The sequence below is a fragment of the Amphiprion ocellaris genome, chromosome 19 (genome assembly GCF_022539595.1).
Source record: "Amphiprion ocellaris isolate individual 3 ecotype Okinawa chromosome 19, ASM2253959v1, whole genome shotgun sequence".
Taxonomy (NCBI): Eukaryota; Metazoa; Chordata; class Actinopteri; family Pomacentridae; genus Amphiprion; species Amphiprion ocellaris.
This window is the reverse complement of record NC_072784.1, coordinates 7,962,785-7,988,322: the sequence shown is the minus strand read 5'-3', so window position 1 is coordinate 7,988,322 and position 25,538 is coordinate 7,962,785. Positions and strand designations below refer to the sequence as shown.

At 43.6% G+C, this 25,538-nt stretch overlaps 1 protein-coding gene across 2 annotated transcripts in view; it reads left to right on the top strand.

The window, feature by feature from the left end:
* Nucleotides 1-25,538, top strand: part of tnrc18 (trinucleotide repeat containing 18) — a 60,997-nt gene that overhangs the window by 18,928 nt on the left and 16,531 nt on the right. For both annotated transcript variants that reach the window (XM_023294533.3, XM_023294534.3), the window contains exons 3-18: nt 1,446-1,586; nt 6,427-6,531; nt 6,938-8,770; nt 13,504-13,591; nt 13,750-13,979; nt 15,509-15,655; nt 16,047-16,231; nt 17,411-17,825; nt 18,139-19,134; nt 19,219-19,364; nt 19,472-19,605; nt 19,755-19,868; nt 19,979-20,162; nt 20,253-20,568; nt 22,361-22,573; nt 25,001-25,177. In XM_023294533.3, coding sequence (XP_023150301.2) covers nt 1,446-1,586; nt 6,427-6,531; nt 6,938-8,770; nt 13,504-13,591; nt 13,750-13,979; nt 15,509-15,655; nt 16,047-16,231; nt 17,411-17,825; nt 18,139-19,134; nt 19,219-19,364; nt 19,472-19,605; nt 19,755-19,868; nt 19,979-20,162; nt 20,253-20,568; nt 22,361-22,573; nt 25,001-25,177 — 5,424 coding nt within the window. The remainder of the gene's footprint in view (nt 1-1,445; nt 1,587-6,426; nt 6,532-6,937; nt 8,771-13,503; nt 13,592-13,749; nt 13,980-15,508; nt 15,656-16,046; nt 16,232-17,410; nt 17,826-18,138; nt 19,135-19,218; nt 19,365-19,471; nt 19,606-19,754; nt 19,869-19,978; nt 20,163-20,252; nt 20,569-22,360; nt 22,574-25,000; nt 25,178-25,538) is intronic.

The following is a 25,538-nucleotide window of genomic DNA, read 5'->3' as shown; positions in this document are numbered from 1 at the left end:
TAAATTTATAGTTTTACTTAATTTACAAATTGCAGTTAATGTCTTTTCACACTTGACAAAGTCGTCCTGTCGGACGGATTGGATCCTCTGGCGGGCCATGTTTGGCCCGCTGGCCGCATGTTTGACACCCCTGTTCTAAAACAATAGTTGATGGCAATATCAATCATTAAGTGAAATATCGAAAACTCATATCAAATATAGTGGATATTTTTCCATTTACTAATAATGCTATTTTCAGCCATGGTCAAAAGACTATTGCTGCAAAGTAATGTTTAATTATTCGGACAGTTCCCTCCTAGACTGAAAACTATGGGACCTTTGGCCAGAAGCTATTAAATGCCACAGAAGTCTTAGTCATGGTGCCCGTTCCTAACCCCTACAAGGCTCTCTGCTTGCCAACATGGTCCTGCACATTGTTTAAGCCACCTCTTCTGTTACTACCATCTCAATACACAGCAAGAGGCTCCACCTGGTGGAACAACCAGGCACTACAGCTAATCTACAATACATTTACTGACATGCCAGGCTTTGTTTTTGGTTAAATATTAACGGCAATTAATCAATAAACTTAGAATCATTAACATCCCTAGCAGTGACTCATCTGATGATTTGCGTTTCTGATAAGTGCGTGATGACTCAGAGTAATCCCCCTGTCAAATTTAAAGTGCAGGAGGGCTTTGATGTGGACTATTGTATGCCATTACCCTTTCACCAAGTCTCCATATCTGTAGAACTCCCTGAGGAACTTGCTGATAGTTCGTACTAAAATTGGTGGCGTGTAAATGTGGTTGTCCTGCCCCCCCGCAAAATGTACACAAACCAAATATGGATGCTGCAGGGAATGCAGTTGCTAGGAAGTTTATCTGTCAGTACCAGCATCTGGCTGCTCGCTTACTCATTTACTGCACATTTGTACACTTGTTCTTATGTTCAGTCATACTTTTACACCAGATATACAGACGTTCATAGCTGTCCTGACTTTCAATAGTTTGTAAGATTGGTAATGTCACAGGAAGGGTTAAATTTCTGAGAGTTTGCGCCTTAGGATGTTGATTGGGACTGGACCTCATTGTACCAATTTGATTAGATATGACAGAGGCAGTTCCATGCCCCATTGAATCATTTATTCCCATCAGAGAAAGTCTCCTCATGGTTCCATCCCTGTTGTGACAATTGTGGTTTTCAGTCAGGGGCTACATTAACTGTCCTTTCCTTTTGAGTCTGTCTGTGGTCTGTATCTTTGAAATGAAGTGCAATGCTGTTTGGTAACAATGTGGTTACAGCGGGCTGCTTCAGCACAAGATACATCAGCACATATTGATTGAGCTCCCACACCCAAAAAAAAAATGCACCACGTACGCTATAAAAATCACTCTATGTTGTCTTGTGGTTACTGTGTTGTTGCGGTTTCGAGGCTGACTGACATACTTTGTTGTTTTTCCTAGGCGATGCCTTCCCAGCAGGCTCCAGTCCCTTCCTGTCAGGTTACCCCGCCTCCTCCCCCCTGACCTCCGACCCGGCGTACAGATCGGCCAATCCCAGCGGTCTGCAGATGGCTCAGCTCTGGGCATCGCACGCTCACGAAGGTAAACCACCTCAGCTAGCATATGTGTTTTGTCTCTCTCTCCTCTTTTGTCTTCGTTTCATTTCATTATTCAGGATCACAAGTGGTATCATCTTTTCATGGTATTTCTCACCGTCCTCTCATGTGAAATGCCCAGGAGGCTTGTTCCTCTTCTGTTCCTCATTGGTTACAACTCTGGGATCCTGTTCCATTTCTGTCTCATGTAGCTGTTAGCTCTGCTCCTGAATGCGTATCACCTCTTCTGTCCTTGACCAGCCCCTTACTTTTTCCTGTCATCTTTTCCTGTAATCTGTCTTTTGTTGCTTGTTTTTTTTTTTTTTTTTTTTTTTAAGTTTTCTTACCAATATGCACTTCGTCTCTGTCCGCCTCTCTTTAGCTCTCTTGCCCCACATTTCTTCCACATCTCTCTCTTGTTCAGACAGTTTCAGACACACAGCGTTTCGTCTGTCTTTCATGTCTCTTTGCTTTTCTTGAAGCCTATTGAGTAAGTGATTGATTGCGGGTTCCCTCCTCATTCCCTTGTGTCCTTTGTGACTCTCTATCAAATCTCATTGGACTAGAAGGTCAGATAGGAGGAAACGGATCCCACAGTGCTTTTCGACAAGGTAAAGGGAGAAGGACAAATGCATTCCATTTAGGAATCACTTTAAAACTGATTACATCTCCTGTGTGACACACATCCTTTTCAGCGTCTTCCAAACACAGTAAATTAGATTGTGTGTGTGATTAGGTTTTGTTTTTTTTTTTTTTTTTTTTAGATTTTGCCTTGAGCTGAGTTTTTTCAATTCAAGGATTGTTCAAGGGGGCAGCGCTGACATGTTATTGAAGCTTTGATTTTAGGTCAAAGTTTGATCAGCAGATTTCAAGAGTCTCTGCTGGTTCCCTGACACCTGCTCAGAGCCGAGAACAATAAAAAAAACACCATAAATCAGTTCCTGTATGGATTAAATACAACTGATGTTTATGTTGGTAAGATTCAGTGGTGTCAGTAGGCATTTCTTTTGTTTTTGACATCAGATAAAACCTAACTAGCTGTAAGTTAAACTAATGTACTGTGACAAACAATAATATTTAGGGGTTGACCGATATGGTTCTTTATTCTGGGGGCAATTATTAGTAAACAAGGAGATTGATGACTGACATTTTTCATCAATATATGTTTGCAGTAAAAGCAAAAATCCTAAATTAAAATAACATTTGTTTTACATGTGTTTAATTTAAAGAAAAGTTTTGATCTTCATTGTTGATAGGTTATAATCAGTGATGTGTAACCAGAGCAACCGGCTACGTTGGAACCAAAGTGTTTATAAAATAGTTTATTTTATTGGGCATGAGTTAAAAATCAAACAAACCAATAATTGAAAAAAATGCTGAACATCGAAGCTGATAATTGGTCGACCCCTAATCATAGTTATGCTTATTTTAGTTAATATGAAGATCACACTTAACACAATTACTCAAATACTTTTTGGACATACATAAAAATAAAAACCTGACTGAGGCCTTAAGTCATAAACCCACAGATGGATGCTTCCTATGATTGGCTCCTCATATGTCAAACATTTTAACCTGCAATTCTTTTCATACTGATCAGGTTTACTGTTGCAACAACACATCAACAGGCTGGTAAAATGACCTGTCTCACAAGCTTAATGTTAGACTATTAACAATCCGATGCTTGGTGAATGTTGGGGCTTTTAGAGAAGGGTAAAAGCGCGCTGCTGTAAAGGAAAGGGGTGCACTTGACTTAAATTTTATTTTTATTTATATTAAGCAAGACAAGAGCATCCCAGCACAATAGATGTTTTGTCATAATTAGCTTTTTTTTTTTTTTTTTTTAAGGAGTAGGGGTGGGAATCTTAGGGCACCTCACGATTCAACGATTCCGATTCAGTGGCTACGATTTGATTCTAGAACGATTATATATGCATCTTTAATTTCTGTATATTGATGCACTTTTTCACAACACACATTTCTTTCTGTAATTTGCTACACCTTTTCCGATGAGGGTGGCAGCTTTCTAACTGCTTCCTGGATTGTTCTCTGGTTGGTAGCACCACTAGTAGCCGCAGCAACAACAGCCTGCCGTCTCCCCGACTCCTCCGTCGGGTGGAATCGAGTTACATGGCTTCTCATGTTTGTTGTGTTGCCAAAGTATTTTATTTTAGCACGACGCAGCCTTAAATATAACGTGGCTCGTGTCCAGTTCGCTTTCGCCGTCGACGTTGTAGAAGCCGAAGTGTTTCCACACGTCTGTTTTTAAATTAGAAGAAGCTGTTTGAATCTCATGGTGAGGGGGTGGCGGTCAGCCAGGTTTGTTTTTCTCTGTGCACGTGTCAGCGTGTCCGCTCCAGGTGCGCATCCCAAACTGTCCTGGAGATGACGAGAGCCAGGCTTCTTAGTTCCGTATTATTTAGAACCTTGTGTATTACTTTAATTAACAGATTTAAATAATCGAAATTTGGATGTTTGTGAATTGATTCAGGTTCGTCCACGTCCGAATCGGAAATTTCCTCCACTCCTTGCTGGAAGTCCAAATTGGAATTGAACTCTACTGAACTGTTCTACAAGTCTGAAGTACATAAATGTCTTGTTCTACAGGAACCACCTGTACAGGTGTGGCAGACTCCACCAGTAACCGTGAAAACTATCATGTAGAGTTGTAATAACATACTATAAACACCCTGAGTGACTGTCACTGGAAAAATGCCAACCACATATTGTATTAAAAACAGGGTTTGGTTTTATGAAGGTTGTAACTTGAAAACAAGAAGGAGAGATAAAGGATGGATGGACTTTGACAGTTTAGCTGTAGGTGAAGCTGCAGCTAGAAGACATGAATCTCCCTACTCCGTTGGCTAAGAAAGCAGTAGACTGGACTTGTTCGGGTACGAATAAAATCCATTATGGCCTTAGAGAGATACTTGGTGGTTGGCTTTAATACCAGCTAAAATTACTAAAGACGTTTCCTGGCAAGACTTTGGATATGCCTGCACAGGGACCCCTTATCAAAGCTGTTAGAGATTCAGGTGAGCTGTTAGCTGCGGTTAAAAGCGGCTTTGCAAGAATCTGTATGCCTTTACTCTCGTCCTGTCATTCCTCTCATATTTCGCTCTCCTCTCGCTGCTGACATCCCCACCACCCGCCTCACTTGGCTTCTCCATTTCTGCCACTCAGAACAGAGATGAGACTGATTTAAACTTGGGCTCGGCTGCCTGGTTCTTTGTGCTGGAATGGCAGCGGCATCTTGAACACTTCTTGGAGGGGCTGGAGAGTGGGAAAGGGGAACATCACGCCCTTGTGAGGCCTAACGTGGGGATACCAGCCAGTGTCAGGGTTGGAGCCTGCTCGATGCTAGCAGAGAATTCCTGCTACAAGCTTTTGTCTATATTAAGATCTGTTTTTTAAGAGCAAGAGCAGCAGCTGGCTGTCAGGCAGACTCTTGCCCAACACCCAAGGCTGACCCATGGATAAAACCATTCATTGCAGGTGACATGGGGTCAGCTGTAACTATTGTATCACAAAAATTGGGTCAGTGTACGAAGCTTACAGTGTGCTTAAATCTCATGTTGTTTGGAGTGTTAATTGATCCTTGAATTAAGAAGCAATGCGGAAAAAAAATCAAGAACACGTTTACATACACTTGAAAAGACCATGGCGGTCTTGAGTTTCCAATGATGGGATTATTGAAATCAATGCATATTAGAAAAGGGCATTTAACCAAATATTAGCAATTCTCTGTGCATGTTTTTGATCCAGCAGACTTTATCATATTTCCAGAAGACCTATAATCAATCTGTGAAAGAACCAAACTACATGATTGTTTTTTTTTGGTGACAAAAGCACATGGGTTTCAAAGATTCCATCACAGAAAAATCAGAGCTACATGACTGGAAGCTCAAGACTTCCATACATGGTCTTTACAGCTGTATGTCAGTTATAAAGTTTAGTTCTAGCGTCTCAGTGTTTTCACCATGGACTCTGGGATCACTACTTTCATGCATTCGGACTAGAAGATAAGTCATCGATTTAGAATAACATTGTCGGAGTAGTAGAAAATGAAAACAACAGGCAGTTGCAGCCATAGTCTACCTCCACTGATGTGAATGGAGTTGTATAAACATCTAAAACACCTCTCAGTACAACACAATGCAGTTTTCAGCACCACAAACTGTTGCTTCCCAAATAGCAAAGTTAAACCAACCTCTTTAACAGTTTGAACAAAGACTGAAAAATGAATCTTTCATTAAATGACTGTACCTTACTGTGCTAAGCGCTGTGAGATGACATATGTTCTGAATCTGCACTATATAAATAAAATAAAATTTAATTAGAATGACTGTGTGTCACTCCTAGCATATAATAGGCTGTTTATGAGCCAGGAAGAGAGCACACTTGTAGTTTGTTCATGCAACCCGACTTTGCGTTTCTGTCATTTATTTTCATGGCAGTTTGCATTCAGTCCATTTACATAATGACATTGCAACTTAATTTTCGATGAATCTGATGATCGTGTAATATATTTTTTTTTGGCCTCTAAAATGGGAAAGATCAAACCAACTGTCCAAAATCCAGACATTCAGTGAAAGCAAATTCTCACATTCAGGAAGTGAAGAAAATGTTTAATATTTTTGCCTAAAATTTTTCTGAAACTGTGAATTTATTATCAAAATTTTTGCAGATTTTGCAGAGTCATTGCACCATCATATCTAAGTGCTAACTAAGAAGGCAGCAATGATATTTACATGAGGGACTAGCATAACTTTAGCGTCTGTGATTTGCTTGTTTGTTTGTTTTTAATGACATTTCTATTAACTGCATTTTTTTTTGTGTGCTGTCAGGTTATCCTCCTCTCCCGAGCAGTCTGTACTCCAGCCCTTACCTTTCCTTGGGGCACCTGGAGCCTCCCTCGCTTCCCCAGCACCCTCTCTACGACTGTCATAAAGGTCAGTGGCTGTCACCGACAACACTCATGGAAACAAATGGCTGGATTTAGTTTGATGCATCACTAGCATTAGGTTTTGTGATAGGCCTCTCAATTGTAGCGCGAAGACTTGCAGTTAGTTGTGGAACTCGGCCAAACCTGCAAGAAGAAGTGCAACGTTCAGGCCAACATTTCAGTCTTGATTCTTTTTTTTAAATATTATTTCTGTAATATATAGTACTTCATCTCTTCTGGGATGTGGCTGTTGCAGATCTGCAGTAGGTCTGTGTCGCTGTTGACATATAAATATTTATCATGCTCACCTCTGCCTGTTTTCTGCGGTGTGCTGTTATGCTCTGGATCTTCATCTGTTTCAACAGGCTGTGCTCATGCAGTGGGTTGTTTGTGTTGTGTCTTGTTTGTCTCAGAGGGATATTACCTGCCATCCTCCTTGAGCCAGTCGACTCTCCATCCTGCATCGGCTTCCCTGACCGTCCCGTCCAGCTCCACGCCCCCTCAGAGGACGTCCCGGGACGGGGGGAGGGACAGGTCTTATCGAGGGGAGCGGGACAGAGAGAGGGACGGGGAGAGAGAGCGGTCCAGAGAGGAGCAGCGTCCGCACAGTGTCGTGGACTTGACGCAGGACGGGAGGGGCGAGGACGACCGTAGGCCGGGCAGAGATCGGGAACGAGAGAAAGAAAAGGACCGGGACACAAACAGAGACAGAGATGGTTGGTCCTTCCATCCTCACCAGCAAAAGTCACACTCCCAGCCTTCCACAGTGGAGCACAGATCCAGACTATCATCTCCACAGTCCTCCTTCCCTCCTGGTGGGGGCGGAGGTGCAGGGAGGTTTCACGGACCAGAAACAGACAGAGGGGGTCAGGATGAGGAGGGCAGCTCTCGTCCTCACCACAACCACAGCTCTAACACTAACTCCAACAACTCAAACGCTCACTCGGACAGACAAAGGAGGAACGATTCTGTGGCCACATCAGCTGGGACCCTCCACATCTCCTACGTCCTCCCTCCTGCTCTCCAGCCCTCCGCTGCCGGGCCACCCTTCCTTTCCACACCCAGAGAGACTATCAGAGAACAGCGAGTCAGTGCACCTACATATGTGCCTTCTGTGGAGATTTACGACGAACGGGCAGGGCCTATCCAGATCGCATCACAGGCCCGCGATAACAAACACAGTGACAAACACAGAGACAAAGAACGAGAGCGTGAAAGAGACAGAGAGCATGAACGGGAGAAGGACAGAGACAGGGAGAGGGAGAGCTACAGGTTTCATGAGAAAAGCCTCATGGAGCATCCTCGACTCTCCCAGTCAAGCGATTTAAGCAATCAGAGAGAAGAAGGGTCAGTCATTTGTTCTAACGGTTCATTTGGTAAAAGAGGCCAGGAAACACCCTTCTCTTCCAATCAATCGAGGTTCAGCCCAGAAACTAGGGATGTTTCTAAACACTCAATCCGATTGGGCATAGAGCGGACGGGGGCAGAGCCCAAGTGGAATACCATCAGCCCATTGGCCAACTATGCCACAAGTCACATGGCTGCTCTCGCAGCCCAACACGGACACACAATTTCCTCTCCCCACGGCCCGCCGACACACACCCAAATACCCCATTCCCCTCACACATCCCATCGACCCAACAGCAACTCACAATCCTCCCACAGCCATTCCCCCCAGACACACTCCTCTCATGGCCGTACAAGCGAGGAAGGAGGTCAGAGACGCTACCTTGACCCATCAGCCCTCTACCGACCCGGGGGCTCACTGGTGGGAGGGTCCGGCGCTGGAGAGCGCAGTGGAGGAGTAGGTTTGGATTCCACAGAGGTTTCAGCCATGCAGAGCCTCATTAAATACAGCGGAAACTTTGCTGCTGAAGGTCCTGGTTCGTCTAGGCACATTGCAGACAGCCGGGGGTCCTTTGGTGGTCTGGCAAACATTGGGATGGAAGCCGAGAGGGAGAGGGAAAAGGAAAGGGAGCGGGAAAGAGAGAGGGAGAGAGACAGGGAAAGGGCCGCAGCTGCATCAGGTGGTTCGGGGGCTTTGAGGGTTCCTCCTCAGCTGAAGAGGGAACAGGAACGGCCAGACAGCGCTCGCTCATTCGGCCGGGAGGCCGAGGGAGAGGTACGACACCCTCCGGTTGGTATTGCTGTAGCTGTGGCCCGACAGAGAGACAGTGGGACCACCAGTAAACAGATCAGTGGAACCTCAGACACACAGAGACCCCTGCTGCAACCAGCTATTAAAGGTAATGATCCAGTCAGTGCATCACCGGTTCTCTGCTTCCCCTTTAGACTCTTCATCCTCATTGCTGTTGCTCCTAACTAATCTAGTTTTCTGGCATGATAGAGGTACTTAAACTGAGGTAGTCAACTTAAGCTGAGTCATTTCTATTATGATCGTGTAAGCAAACATTTTGTGTGTTGTAATTTTTACTGGATATAGGTTTAAAATACAAAAATTAACTGAACGGACCAGACAATTTACTACGCAGTATATTGTATAGTTTCCATATAGTTTCTGTCAAAGTAAAGAGATAGTTTGGTTTCTTTGAAATAGGGTTATATGAGGTACTTTTCCATGGTTGGGGTATTACCTGCAATAGATGGTGGTAGGTATGCCCCATATTTGAAGAAGTGTAAAGGGGGACCAATATGTAAGGTAAGCAATGAACTGCTGTGGGTGGGGTCCGCAGCAGAATGTACACTACCAGTCAACAGTTTGAACACAGTGTCTCATTCAGTGGCTTTTATTTGATAATTTTCTACATTGTAGATTAATACTGAAGACATCAAAACTACAAAAGAATACACATAGAATCATGTTGTAAACAAAAAAGTGTTAATCTTCAGTATTAATCTACAATGTAGAAAATAATACAAATAAATAAAAAGCATTGTATGAGAAGGTGTGTCCAAACTTTTGACTGGTAGTGTGTTAGTCATGTAAAAAAAAAAGATTGCATGTTAAAATCAGTACTAGTTTATCATATTTATTATATATAGTATGTTATTACCGCTTTACCTTGGCGTGACACATCTCTTTCTGACAAGGAACTACAACGTTTGTACTGTTCTTCTCAAAGCCACCAGACGTCATTGACAAAAACAGTAATTTTACCTCTGAGATATGGAAGTTGCTGGTCTGCAGCTGTGTAGTCTGAGTCACCAGATGTGGGCTGGAGATATAAGCCTGCCGTTTCTGCCACACATTTCGTGTGACTTTTCGCCTCCTCTCCACTACCTGCATGTTGTTGTTTTCAAAATTCCCTAATCTACGGAAAACAACAGTCTCTGAGCAGGAACTTACATGTCTTCTTGCAGTTAATTATTCGATTTAAAGCAAGTGCTTGATATCCTGCAAAAGTTCCACCAAAACAACTCCCTGATGCTATTTTGCATTGAAGTGCTGGTTTGACTCTTCCAGTTGGGGACATACTGACCATTATCTACTGTAGGTAAAGCACTAACTATTGATAAGTGCCTCAAACAAAACCACTTTACTATCTATTCCTTTAAATCACATATACCAAACACATTTGAAACATTGTTCATATGTATTATCTCCTGCTTCTGCTTTCAACTTCATACTGTGGCGCCTGTCAGAATTGTCCAGCAGGGAACATAGATCCCCTCAGTAACATGAACTAACTGATTCCTCATTTTGGTTTCCATGAATAATAGAGAATTCATTTCTTTCACATCCGTCATAGTTCCCCCTGCCCCTGTTTGACTTTGAGGCGTTTATGCATGTGATGTGATTTGAATGGTAGAAACAACTTTTTCCACAAATGGCTAATTACGTTGTAGGGTGTGTTTAGTTGAAAGGAGACTTTGCTTGCTCGGTGCTGCATAGCAGCTCCTGCCATCGTGCACACTATTCTTGTACGTCAAGGTCATTCAGTTACAGTGCTGAGGCTGCATTTCTCGGTCGCGCTCCTTGTTTCTGTTTCTTTCTCAGCTCCATGTGTCACTGAGCTCTTTATGTCCTCTCACAGTTCAGCCTCTCTGTTTCTTGCTCTTTTCATTGAGTTGAATGTCTCCCTGCTTCCCCACCCTTCCCTCCTCTCTGAGAAGGGCTTTGTAGCACACTCCCTCCTTGTCCTACCTCAGGCCCCCTGCTCTTTCTCCACTCTTTTCTTCAGCCCCGCCCCCCTCCCCACCTCCACCCTCTCTGCATTAAACATGTCATTACAGAGTGCAGCTAAAAGCTACAAACAAGCCTTGAATTACAATAAGACCATGGTTGCGTTGCTAAGCAATGGATCAGTCTTGAGAGTGACTGTGTGTGTATGTATATGAGGAATTGTGTGTGTGTTTATGAGCTACTGTAGATGTTGGTGCGTTCGCATGTGCATGTGCATGCACGTGCAGCCCTGTTGGGGAGTGTTAATTCACTTCTTTGCTCGAGCAGAGTGATTCATCTAATGGCGTTAGTCGCTCACAGTAAGGAGGGCCTTAAATAAACCGCAGAAGATTTACACAGCTAGATGGATGAATGAAGGGTCGATGGATGTGCAGATGAAGGGAAGCAGGAAAAGAGGGAGAGTCTAACGTTAGGAGAGATGGACATAGATCGATAGGTTTACAGATGGGGAAAGAGAGGTATGTCAGGTAGTGAAGAAGTGAAAAGAGTGTAAGAGGGAAGACTAGTGATGAAGAGGAGGAGGAATGTAATGCTAATCGCAGGCTTTCTGATGCAGAGAGGATAGCATGTGGGACAGGCTCCTTGTAACCTTGGTAACAGTCTGGAAACCTCTCCTGCGGAGCATGTCAAGGATTGTTAAAGTCTCTTGTCCCTTTACAGGCTACACACACACACACACACACACACACACACACAGACACAGACACACACACACACACACACACACACACACACACACACACTGCTAGAGCAGAACTGAAGGGTTCGGCACAGTTTTATAAACCCTTTGCTACTTGGGGACCTTCAGTCAGCATTGATGAGACGGAGGAGGGTTAACAGGAGAGAGTACGAGGAGGAGATCCTCATGTTTATTCTGGATTGCCCGGTTGAGTGCTGCTGCCCTTCAATCTTTTTTTTCTTTCTTTTTTGCTCTCCATCTCTGTCTTTTGCCATTGGCCCTCATACTATGCAGGACGAGTTTTGCAGTGTGTGTGTATACAGTAAAGCAGCAGTAGTGGCATGTTCCCACATATCCTGTGGCACTAGACTAATAATTGATAGGAGCTGACAGTTGGAGTGAGAGCTGTCACTATATTTCTGTGTGTGTGTTTGTACTGTAGTGTGTGTGCACATGCTTTATGTGTTGAGGCGATGCACTGAGAGTTGGATGGATATATAAATATGTCATTTTCTTGTCAATGTGTGGTTTTTAAAATTCAAGATCGTCAAGATTCAGGAGTTTTTATTTGGCACTTGCTCATACGGTATGTGTAGTGAAATACAAAGTGGGCTGTCCAATAAGACGTCATAAAAAGAATAAAACTTTGAAAAACAGTAGAAAATTGGAAAAAGTAAAAATGTCAGAAATAATTAGGTGGAGATCTTAAGCTAAAGTTAAAGTGCAGTGTACATGTGCAAGAACTTTCCATATGTTCTCCATACATCTGTCAACATAATAATTTTAGCTTCTTTTTTTACATGCAGTGTAGTGTTTTATAGCTCAGGGGTGTCAAACTCATCTTAGTTCAGGGGCCACATTCAGCCCAATTTGATCTCAAGTGGGTCGAACCAGTAAAATCACAACATAATAACCTATGAATAACCACAACTCCAAAATTTTCCTTTGTTTTTGTGCAAAAATTTTCACATTTAAATAATTATCTTTTTTACAAAACATTATGAACACCCTGAAATTTTTTAAGGAAAATAAATTCAATTTCAGCAACATTATGCCTCAGTTTCATTTACACATTACAACTTAGAGATCACAGTTTATCTACAAAGGCATAAAACATTTAGTTACAGATATCTGGAAGTGAACAGTAAAGTATTTTACTTTAGGTTCAAAACTAAGTCAGATCAAAAAAACCAAAACAAAAACAAGACAAAATATTAGAGAAACAGAACTCCAAAAATGAGACAAACGACACAAACAAAACAAAAGGGAGACCAGAAATTAGACAAAAGTTAGAAGGTGACAAAAAAATTGACAAATGACACAAACGAGACAAAAAATGACAGAAGCGAGAAACAAAACAACAACAAATTAGACAAACAACACAAGGGAGACAAAAAAACACAAAACGAAAAAAGTGCTACACAAAACAACGAATAAAGCGAAACACAAAGTGACAAAAATAAGACAAAAAACACAAACGAGACAAAAAGGAAACATAAAATGACAAAAACATGAGACAAACGACAAAGTCAGACAACAAATGACAAAAACCAACAAAAACAAGACAAAATATTACAAAAATGAGATGCAAAATGACAAAAGAAAAATGAACAATCTAATATTTTACTTTAGGATCAAAACGACTTGTCAGGAAATTATTTTAAATTTATAGTTTTACAAATTTACAATTTCCAGTTCATGTCTTCTCTGTAATTTTTACACTTAAAGTCATTCCAAAGGTTGGATTAGACCTTCTGGAGGGCCCGTTTTGGCCCATGGGCCGCATATTTGACACCCCTGATGTAGCTGGTGCCACTTAGTCTCACCCCTTCTCTCCTCTGCTGTCACTCATTTCTCTCTTTAACTTGTCTCCATTAGACCTGCAACGGTTAATATATTTATTGATTAGTTGTCAACTATTAAAATGAAATGCCAAATACTTTGAGAAAACATTCCAGCTTCTTAACTTATGTTGTTATATTTTCTGGTTTCTTTCCTCCTCTATGATGGTAAACTGAATCTCTCTGAATTGTGGACAAAACATTTAATTTAATTTTACATTAAAATTTATTTGGGATTAGGATTTAAACGCTCCAGTAGTCTCATCGATGCAGCCCCTAAACATCTTTATCTAATCTGTTTTCGAACTCTTCTAGACGAGGAGCGAGGGGAGGATCGTGCTCACCACCGTGATGACAGACTGCTGGCTGGCCGGCTGGAACGCGAGCAGGAAAAAGTGCTCAGGTGGAATGCGGTTACTGCAGTAATAGTTCCCCTTGCATCATATTATCTTTGACTCATTGTGCAAACGATCTAATGCTGGTGCTTACCGAAAGCAAAAAACACGCCAGGTACATATCTTTTTGTCTGCTTCTAAACAAAAATGTCTCATTTCCTTCCAGAGAATCCAAGGAGCTGGCAGAATTTACTCAGATGCACCCTACCCCTCTGTCTAGCGGTCTGACACCCAGTATGATGACGCCCAGCCTCATGACCCCCAACCTTATGGTCACAGGAGGGGCTGCTCTGGCAGGGGCGGGGCGATGGCCTCCTGACCCCTCAACTCTGACCTCTCACCCATGGATGCCCCGGCATGGAGCCCCTCCGGTCTGGCTCTCCAGCTCACCTTACAGTGCGTAAATGTACAATTGATTGAAGAGATTTGATTACTGTTACAAGCGCATGTTTAGATGCTCCCAAAACTGTGCTTAACATTTAGATGGGTACCTTTGAATTATGACAATATCAATAGATGTTAAGAATTTTACAGCCTATCTGACAAGAAAAGGAGTCAGATGTGCAGCTGAAATGATGAATCCATTCGCTGAACAACAAGAATTAATAAGGGCTTTTCATTTGTGTGTATTGGGTTGCTTTTATGTATATTGTATGATAGTAATCTGATACTCTTTGGGTTTTGGACTGTTTGAGAAATAGAAGATGTAATGGGCAATTTTTTGATATTTTCGACTAAACCATTACTGATTTAAAGATTGTTAATAGAAATAGTCAGTTTATTAATTCATATTTTTATAATAAAAATGTTACTACTTACAGTATGTCAACCTACCGTAATTGTATGCAAAGACACTGTTGCCAAAAATCCTTTGCACAAGCTGCAGAAGCCACCATGCAAGGAATTAGTGGTACAGTAGTTTCAAATGATAGAGGTATCTGTATCTTAAAGTTTGCCAGCAGAATCTAAATCAACATAATCACACAAAACTCTACAATATAACACCAAGTAGCCATTAATACTACTTTACCAGACACCACAGCATATCCACATGGGGGATGTATGGTTTCTGGCATCGGGACATCAGCAGTTGATGCTTTGGGTTGTGTGAGTTGTGCAGTTGGGCCTCTGTGCACTTGTTCCAGTGCATCCAGGGATATGCTTGATTGGATTGGGATCTGGGTAGTTTGGAGGCCAGGGCCGACGCTTTGGGCTATTTTGACATGTTCCTCGAGCTGTTTCTGAACAGTTCCAGCCTTAGAGAAGTGCACGTTGTCCTGCTGGATTTGGGGATTGCTGTTGCCTTGGGGGTGCGGTTGGTCTGCAGAAATGTTGTACATGTCAAAGTAACACCCACGTGAATGCCAGGACCCAGGGGTTCCCAGCAGAACATTGCCTTGTAACGAGATGATCGATGTCATTCACTTGACTTGTCAGCGGTTTGGTGATATGTGTGGCATTTTCTGATTGGTGCGTTTGAGAAAGGAGGTGCTGTGTGCCTTTTGAGAGCTTTGTCCAGCAGCAGCCTCCAGGGGTCAAGTGCCACAGACATTCCTGAACATAGCAGGACATTTCAGGCCTGTTTCTCCAATGCTTGCTCTCCAGAAATAACAGCACCAAGACACACACACTTGCATACTTACGCAATCTTACACGACATCTAAAAACATGAGATGTGGAGACACATGCTTCTGAAGAGCTCCCTAAGGTCCATCTGTGTCTAGACACTAAGGGTAAGAAAACATGCTCCTCTAAAAAGCAGCTACAAATCAGTGTATGTGTGCTCCTAAATGTTACTCTATTGTGATTTTATTCTGGTTCTGGTTGGGTAAATCTTAGATATTGTCCAACTACAAAAATGTTGATGATTCTGTTCACATTTTTTTTCATCCAACATTTTGTCATTTTTTTCTCTTCCTTTTCAGGCCTTGGTCCTTCCTCACTTCATCAGACCCTCCCTCCAGGTTACCCACCCTCTCTGCCGGGTTCCATTCCCCCTCCCTACCAGTTTGCCAGGGACCCACAGTCTGGACAGCTTATAGTCATCCCTACTGAACACTTGCCTCACTATGGTATGAAAGCGTGTGCATCTTATTTTATGTGTCTTATATTACTAAAAGTTTTCTTTAAATTAGTTTTTCTCTGCAGATGCACTGCACATTAAAATCAATATTTATTGTAGAATCATTTATTTATATACAGAGTACTCAAGTCATCTGGTGAAAACTCCTGTATTTTTTATTTTGCAATATATATCACAGAAAAACAAAGCATTGCAATGTCAGTTTTTTTTCCCATTTCAAAAAGCCCTTAATTTTGAGAAAAGAAGTGGTAATAGTTTTGTCACTGTCTTATTTTTTCATATTCAATATGACAACCCGTATGCCAAGAAATGCTGCATAAGTCACATCCAGTTTAAATGGATTTGCAACTTTTCTGTCTTTGTCCAACGCCTCTCTGCAGGAGGTGATGCACTGGAGCGTGGAGCGCCGGTGTGGTCAGGTGTGTACGGTGCAGGCAGTTCTCTGCAGCATGCAGCCCAGCTGCAGCTCCTATCTCAACAGCAAATGCTTCGGCAGCAGGAGCTGCTTATGATCCAGCAGCACACCGTGCAGGTCCTGGAGCTGCAGAGGAATGCACAACTAGTTGTAAGTGGACTTTGTGCTGTTAGACACCTACCTGTCAAAAACAAACCCCACATTCAAAGACATCTACACACATAGACTACCAGTCAAAGGTTTCTACAGACCTTCTCATTCAGTGGTTTTTATTTAATTACTTTATACATTGTGGATTAATACTGACGACATCAAAACTATAAAAGAATGCACATGGAATTATGTTGTAATCAAAAAAGTTTTAATCATCAGTATTGATCTACAATGTAGAAAATAACACAAATAAATAAAAAGCATTGAATGAGAAGGTGTGTCCAAACCTTTGACTGGTAGTGTATGTATCACATGCATCAACCTGCTTATCCACACAAAAACATAAAACATGGTTGTGTTAAAAACATTAAATATGAAACACAGAGTAATAACTGCGTTAAGCTTGTTTTATACTTGCCACATCCGCGTGGTCCGTGCGGCTCCTTGCGGACGAATTCTGTCATTTTAGCAGCCTCGCCCCCTCACATGGAACTTCTCAAACAGAAAACGTCCATGTCATGCACCTCCAAATTTTTCTAACTGCGCGGACAGAGACGCGCGGAAGAACAGGAGCTCCTAGCAGCAGAAGTTCAGAAATACAGGCATTTATACGATTCATCACACAGAGATCACCGTGGTAACGGTGTTATGAACAACTCATGGCGTGAAATGAAAACTAACTGCTGAAATGTGACTATTCAGTAAAATGCCATGTTGTACGTGGTGTAAACCACAGACTGTATAATACAGTCTATAGTGTAAACAATGGCAAACTTCTACTCTAGTTTAGTACTTCAGTAGACTAGGTAGACGTGTGTTTGCCATAGACTGCCCCTGCAGTTTGGGAGCAGACACCACATGGAGTATAAAGTCACAAACGTTCTCGAGAGCAGATTTCCAAGCGTCTCATTTCCACATGGCTTGTTCGTGCGGAAAGCATAACCTGGCCTTTTGACTGACACTAACACTTTTTGGACTTTCCTATCTTGTTTGTGGTTCCACAAAAATAGTTGTGTAACACAGTAAGTAAACAGCCACATCGTGTAGCTGCATACAAAGTCACTAAATTAAGTTTAAACAATGCACAAACTAATATTTACACCCTGCAGTAAAGTCAGTCACATCACACACACAGCACGTACATCTGTTAGAACCACCTCTTGTTCTGTGTTCCAGGAGCGTTTAAAGGTCAGCGAGCATCGGCCAGAGATGGAAGACAAAGCAGACAAGCGGAACCCTGACCCAAAACCCCGACCATCCTCAATATCTTCCCCGTCTCCCTCACAGATCTTGCATCCCCGCAAACTCCCCCCGCCCTCTCGATCACCAACCCCGTCTACGTCCTCCCTCACCTCGCTGCCTCCACTCTCCTCTCCAGTGACCACCCTCAAGTCGGAGGAAGGTGGGCAGAGATTGCTGTCTCACCTGCCGAAGCCCCTGCCTCACCCGCCTCCCCCCTCCTCCGCCTCTCCACCCCTGTCCTCACCACGGCGGCCGAAACAGGAGGTGGCTGAGGAGGGAGAGGTGGGACAGAGGGTGCAGAGAGACAGGCAGAAGCCGGCCTCTGCACCCTTTCAAGGCCTCTACTCTGGTGAGTCTGGAAAAACCTAACTGAACATTCACTTATTTGCTTTAAATCATGTTAACTGAGCCTGTAAAGTGGAGAGAAAAGTGCAAATTTAGTTTGCTTCAGACCAGGGGTGTTAAACTCATCTTAGTTCAGGGGCCACATACATCCCAGTTTGATCTGAAGTGGGCCGGACCAGTAAAATCACAGCAGGCTGGCATGAAGGCTGGCTAGATAACACGTTGTTTCCATGCTAGTGTGAACATGTAAAGAATGTTATGAGCATTGATGAATCTGTTACTCTAATCTTCATAATATTGCTTTCTCCTTCTGACAGATCTGCCTCCAGGTTATCCTTACCAGTCCATCACTGCCCCTTTTGGCTCATCATTCCCCCCTTACCACATCCCAGCACCCACAGGGGAAAACACAGAGACTGTCCGAACCCATCGTTCCTGCTCTCCTGCCTCAGCTGCCCCTTTGCCCCCTGCCCACCTTCATTCAAGGGCTCTGGACACAGATGTCAAACCCCAGAAAGTAGAGCCTGCAAAGACGGAATCTTTTCTCAAACAGGAGCCTGATGTGGAGCAGCGTCAGCTTGACATGACGCCAGAACTGCTCGGTCCTCTTCGGCAGAGCTGCAGCCCTGTCCGAGCCACCGAAGACAGAGAAGAAGACAGGGAAGCCCTGAAGCCCCAGCCTCAACCACTACCTCTACATGTCCCCAGTCCTCCACCACAACGAAGGGAAGGACTGGAAGTCAGAGAGGAAGAAAAAGCAGAAGGTCAAATCAAAATGGAAGTGTCATCTTACTCATGTCAGGCATCGTACCCCCTTCTTCCTCCGTGTGCAGAAGCTGAGCCCAAACCAGAGGTCGTCAAGGATCCAGACCAGACACGATACCCATCATGCATCACTGCAGATTTAGACAGCCAGGAACTCTCTCCAGTGTGTGCGTCACTAGAGGACACTACCAGCGCTGTGTGTGAATTAGAACAGCCGGACGCTCCAATCAAGTCCCATGCTCCCAGTCAGAAAGAAAGTGTCACTGAACCTCTTATCTATCCTCCTTCTGCCCCCAACTCTCCACTCCCACTCGTCATCGGTCCAGAGGATCCCATGGCAGGTATGCTTGCCCTGCTGACAGCCAGTGAAATTTCCCAGGGTCGCTCCAGCACCCCGCCTGCCCCGATACTTATACCGCAGATAGACAACCCTGCTGTGGGTGCACACTGCAGCAGCGCAGGGCCTTTAGAGATGGCAGCACTGGAAGGGATGGCTCTACTCAGCCAAATGGCCCAACAAGAGATGGAGAACATCTGCCAGGAGCAAGGTAAGCAGTTACCAATACTCTAATCAATTCTGGTATTTTGCTTTTTATATTCCTCCGCTTCAGTATCCTCTGCATCCCATCCAGATCTGACATTAGAGGGTCTAGACTGCCTTCTTGAAGCGAGCAGACAAATTCTGTTAGAGGCCATAGAGAAGCAGTCCCACATTGATCTGCCGAGAACGCTGGACCCCAACAAGAAGTACAGCTGGAGGCAGAGGAAAGAGGAGCCAGTAAGGGGAAGAAAAGCGTCACCACCGCATTCAAAAGCGTCCGTTTGTGAAATGTTGTTCCAGAAGCCTCACTTGTTCTCTCTCCTCCTCTCGTCTGCTCTCCACAGCTCTACAGTAAAATGTCTGTGGACATGCTGGATGCGGTAGAAGTGGGATACCGTGTTCGCCTGGCCGAGCTGCAGAAGACATTTAAGGAGAAGCAGAGAGAGCTGAGCAAGCTGCAGAGGCGCAGAGACAAGCGGTTAGTGTTAACGCAGCTCGGACATTTGGCGAATGAACTATGAGAAGATGAATTAATCACACAGCTACTTATGTTACACACACAAAAAAAGTGCTTCCACACTGGCACTGAGACAAACACACACCTGTGTCTTTTTTTTGTGCTGTCAGTGAGCGGCAGCAGCAGGAGGATGAGAGGCGGAGTCTGACCCGACGGGGCAGAGGACGACCCAGGAAGAGGAAGCTCTTGGCCACACCTCTCAAACCAGACAGCAGGCCTGGAAAGTGAGTAGGCCCCTAAATGTAATAGTTCAGTTTGGCCCGTTTTTACCCTCTGTGTGTGTGGTTTTTTTCTGAATCCTTGTTCACCCAGTGTAATTATTTCCATCTCTCAGACCGGGTAGGACGGTGCAATACTCTGAGGACTCTGAAACTGGGGAAGGACAGAAGAAGAAGTTCCGGTTGTCCAGAGAGGAGGAGGAGACGGAGACGGGGAGCGGAGGAGTGAAAGTGAAGAAAAAGAAAAAGAAGAAGAAAAGCTGGAGTGACCAGGAGCCATCCACCAGTCATGCTCTGGAGGTAGGTGGCATTTGGAGGTGTGAGTGTGGATTTTAGCAGCAGCGATTGTTCCGATTGGTTAACGACGTGTTTTTTTGGTGGCGGTCTCAGGTGCTGAAGGCGAAACGTGGCCACATGTGCGAGCAGGAGCAGCTGGCGTCAGACCTCGACAGAGCCCTTTCGCTCTCTCAGCTCGGCTCTCTCTGCGCGTCTCGCAAACTTGCTTCCAACGCAAAATTAGAGAAGTTGAAGGGAAAGTCTGCTGAGAATCAAATGAAGGAGCGAGGCATCCACTCCTCGGGCAAAGGAGGGAAACACAAGATAGCCGCCAAGGCTTCTGCATCAGAGGCAGCCCGGAAGGTGAAAGGTCAGAAGAAGACTGCCTTGTTCTCTCGAATGAGATCAGAGCTCAGCAGCTGTTCCAACAGTGAGTACCTGGCGATAAAAGGTTTTTTATGTCTGATGTGAGGGCATATTTTCCTCTACAATCAACACAGCCTGAGATACAGACCAAAGAATGGCCCACATGCCAACATCATATAATTTTATGTCATTTTACTTGCATTGATTGATGCCTTTAGCACACAGAAGATTGTCATGCAGACAGAAATAAGGCCACTTTTCACTACAGGAGTTTGTGAGATGTATAGAGCAGCAATACAACTGCCCCTATAGAACCTCTTTTAGGGTGCTTTTCAGAGGAGAGAAAAGTATTCCAGCAGAACAGAAAGACTGGAAAGGCCGATTACAGGGCAGTTTATGATTTGTGTTTTATCACAGTAAAGTACATCTAGTTACAACAGTGTGCATCAGGACATAGCTGGTGTGCTGGACTGCTGTGCATAGGAGACAGTAGATGCTTGTGTTGAGGCTCATGTTATTAGATGATCCTCACTGCTAATGAAGATCATGAGAAGAGGTTGTTGTTTATTTTAATCCACATATATAGTCCTCCTGTTCCAAGAACAAATGGTTATAGAGTAATTGTAGATTAAGATATTTCCTATTCTCTGCTTGTTGGTTGGAGTTTCTACAACTACAGCATGGTCAGATTAACAGTCAGACTAGTCCTCTGTTACAGTGAACAACAGGAATACAATATCGCGTGAATTTCAAGCGATTCTAAACTGAGTCACCTTCCAGTAATTGCCTCTAAGTTGAACAGCAGGGTGCAGCTTTCATGTTGAAGAAACAGGCCTCACAGCAGAAACTCTGAAAACCCTTTTATTACTGAGGTTAGAATGTTTCATTTTTTAAAAGCTTCATATGTGAAGCCCTGTTCACAGACTCCTCAGCGTGGAGCACACCAGTGTTGCACAAATTTATGAGAGATGTTCTGCCATTCTTCAGAGACTATTTTCTTCAGCTGCTCTTTACTGGAGGGGGTGTGTTGCTTAACCTTCGTCTTTAAAATACCACAAAGGTGTTGTGTTGCATTTCAGTCAGGCGACAGGTCATAGTTTTCATTTTGTTCTTCTTTTGAACCTCTGGTATGTTTTTGGCAGTGCGCTTTGAATTTTTATTAAGCTGAAATGTTCTTCCTCTGCCAATCTTCTGTAGACTGAGAGTCATCTTGCTAGCTAGTATTTGCCACTGACTTTCACAGTCTATAAATGTCATCTCCCAACACCTTTTGCACCTACCTCCATCCTTCACTGTCAGGACTGTGCATTTACTGTGGCAGTCCTGACTAGGTTCATGCCAAACATTCTGGACCCCATGTGGGCTGAACCAATGTATCTTGGTCTTGTCTGACTAAAGTATTCATTAGGTGTCTTTTCATGTTCTTTAGCAAAGATTGTTCTTGTGGTGTTCACAAAACATCTTGTTACCTGCAGCTAGGCTCATTGGAAATCACAAGTGTACTAAATGTACTTTTATTGCCTTGAGTTTCTACTTGGGGGCCTGAATTGTCAGTGTGGTTTTGCTAAAGAATCTGTTATTGATTGTTCATAAGAGGAAATACAATGTAAAAATCATGCAATTATTAAGAGGTGATGCAATTTTGAGTCAGTTGTCATTTAAGTGATATTTCTGTTAGTTGAGCTTTTCTATGCCAGTAGTTTTAAAAACAGTAGTAATCGAGGTTTAGTTAGATTTTTTTGGAGATACCTGCGAGGCTGTGATGTTAAGGTCAAGCAGAAACCCTCTTTGTGTGTGACTCTTTGCTTTCATCCTTGTGACCTCATGGATCATTAACTGCACTTTCTCCACACCAGACTCAGATTCAGAGGAGCACAATTCTGCTCAAGGGGGCTGGCCCCCTCTCTCAGGGATGCGTTCCCACGGCGACGTGACCAGGAAGAGGCGGTCTGCGTCATCGCCGACCTCCCTGCTGTCCACACAGAAGTCTCAAAAGAAGAAACACAAGCACTTATCCCTGCTGCTAGAGGAAGCGGGCCTCAGTTCCTCTGACGACTCCTTCGACCAAGGTTACTGAACAAATCTTACAGCGCCTTGCCGCTTGCTGTTAAGTCAGACAACACTGAGTCTCGAGACTCCTCACACATTGTCTTTGTTTGTTTTTCGCTAAGGCAGCCGTTTTCAGACTTTGCATTAGCTTGACGATCTCTACCTCTCATGCTGCTGATTTCTCTGCAAAGTTGCTGTTTTTTTTAAACAGAGTTTTCTATGGTGGTTTTATTGCCTGCATTGCAAAATGTTTTTTGTAGTATTTGTACACTGAAAATTGTGTGAATTTGTGAGATTTTTTTCCATAAAGTTGTATTGCAGTTTGGTACCTATAAGCTTTATTAAAGGTGTTGATTTGATTGGTACAGAATGCAAAGCACTGTGGTCCTTGTGTCTGCTTCATCTGTCTGTCTGTCTCTGTCAGTCTGTCCAGCTGCCACTGCACCTCACACATCCTTTAAAGTGCTCTGTTCCTCAAATATCCCTTCGGTTCTCCTGGCAAAGGTTGTAAAACACTGTTAAACTTTCAGATTCACATTAGGAGAGATAGCAGAGGGTTTGTTTAGAGCACACTGGACAGATCTGTTTTTGTCTTTGCAGAACAAGTGGTCACAGATTGATATGTGATGATGCTAGTTGGCTCTTGCTAGTTTCTTTTTAGGAAGGGTGAGCTTAATTTCTCTCAGATGATGTGTCTATTGATTGTGTGGCCTGGTGTTTGATGTTGGTGGGGGAAGTAAGTGATGAGATGTTGGGGATATTTGGACAATAGAGCTCCTCCTGTGTGTCTACTAAACCTTCAAATAACCCTTTTCCCTTTACGTTGCTCTCTCAGACACCTTGCTCTGTCCTCACCCCCTCCTCCCCTTTCACCTGTGACCCCTCCTCCCCCCCTCCTGTCTTATCCATGATGCTATGTATGTCTCTCAGCCTGTTCCATGTGCTTATGCTGCTGCTACTGCAACATTACAGAAGCTTGGCAAGGACTAGCGCAGCCTTGAGCCTACACTACCTCGCTATGGCTATTCTACGCCGTGGCTAAGGCTTTGCTTAAGCTAGACTGTGCTAAAGCCAGGCTACGCTACGGCTAGGCCGCCGCGCTGCCCCACCCTGCCTGAGGCCACACCCCTGTCACCTGCTCTGTAAGTAGGAAGTGCCCCTCCCTCTATTCTTTATTGACCACTAACACGGACTATGCAGAAATTAAACCACATACACGAAGCATTAACTGTTACCTTGATTGTTTTTCTTTTTGTTTCACATTCTCACAAATTGAAGATTTTTAGCGATGTAGCCATGGTTACACCCACTTACCCCACCTTTGTGTCATCTGATGTAAAAGTTTAAAGAAAGACTTTTGGTGCTTGGCGGGATCAGAGCATGTAACCATGGTCATTCAAACCACTTTTGAGCTTTATACCAAGGGGCTTCACAGGGCTGTCCTCTCAGTGCCTGCTTGTTGTAATGTCTGTCTGCTATTGTTAACACACAGTGGATTCACAGTACAACATGTGCACCGGATTTCTGTCCTAAAATCTGTTTAAATAGGCATCATCAATCGAACCAAGCATCACTGTTCTGGTTAAAGAGTCTTGTCAGCAGATAATCTTGTCATCTTGCTGCAGCATTGGCTTCATTACAGGTTCTGGTCAAAACAACCTTGAAACTTTCAACCAGAGAAGCCAGTCAGCCTAGACTCAAAAGTCTTATTTATTCATTATACATTCAAAAGTATAAAATAATGAAACTGGATTGTAGTTACAGGATCTTGTACTGTGCATCCACCCTAAATGTTAACAGTCTAACCCCTGAGGAGGCATTCCTCCTGTTCATCTGCTGCCAAGGACCTGTCTACTAACTGCTAGCGACACACAGCTAACCGGCAGTATGCTGCAGTGTATTTGTGAGTGTGTGTGTGTCTGTGTGCGCCTCGGCCTTTTTGGGTGCTCTGCTGCTTTTTTAGAGGAAGACCAGCAGTTTTTTTTTGTTCTTTTTCTTTACTTCTGTCAGTCTCTGAAGGTTTATTTGTCAATAATGAATGGTATCTGAGTCAGAGTTTCAGCTCTCAGTCACAGCAGATTGTGTGTATGTGTGTGTGTGTGTGTGTGTGTGTCATCAGTGGAGCTTGCATGCATGTATATAGTAGAATTTATAGTAGAGTCTTGCTTATATATCTTTAGATATGAAAGGAGGCTACAGTGTTTTGGACAGCGTATGCCGGCAGACTACATGTTAAGAAGTGTGATTGTGTGTGCCTGTGTAGACAAGTGGTTACTTTAAAATCCAGGCTGCTGTAATAGTAGTATAATTTCTTTGGTTAATTCATCTTCTCTAAGGTACACTCTATCTACAGTTGGTAGAGACAGTAGGGAGTGATTTGACCTCTGGCCCAGACCCATGGTGCAACAACATGTGTCTCTGAGCTGACAGTCTTTTCTCTGCTGCAGAAACCTCTGAGGATGAGGAGGAGGAGGAAGAGCAGGAGTCGGATTCGGACGATGTTGGCTGCGAGGAGAGCGGACTAGGTCTGCTGGCCCGGTTTGCGGCGAGTGCGCTCCCCGTTAGCTCCGCCCCTTTGAACCTCCTCCACGATGGCAAACACTGCAGCAGGCAAAGCACTCTGGGTAAAGCAGAAGAGACACAAATCAGATGTGTGTGATTGAGTGTGATTTTTCTGCAAAAAAAAAAAAATGGAATATGGATGGAAAAGAAGAAGAAGCAAAAACAGCTATGTGTTTTCTGATATCCGTATTAGCCGTGTTCACTGCACAAACTCTGTTTTTCCAATTTGACATGCTCCCCTGAATGCATTCCGCACTATAATTGCAATCTTTGTGGTTGAGTAGGTTCACTGCCAGAGCATTTGTTTAGCATTTTCTTATCGATTCCTGGTTACATTTTAATTCATTTCTAATTGTCACATCAGGGTGCACGTAATGAGTCCATCCTGAATTATGTATTAGTTTCAAATTGATCAATAGCCCT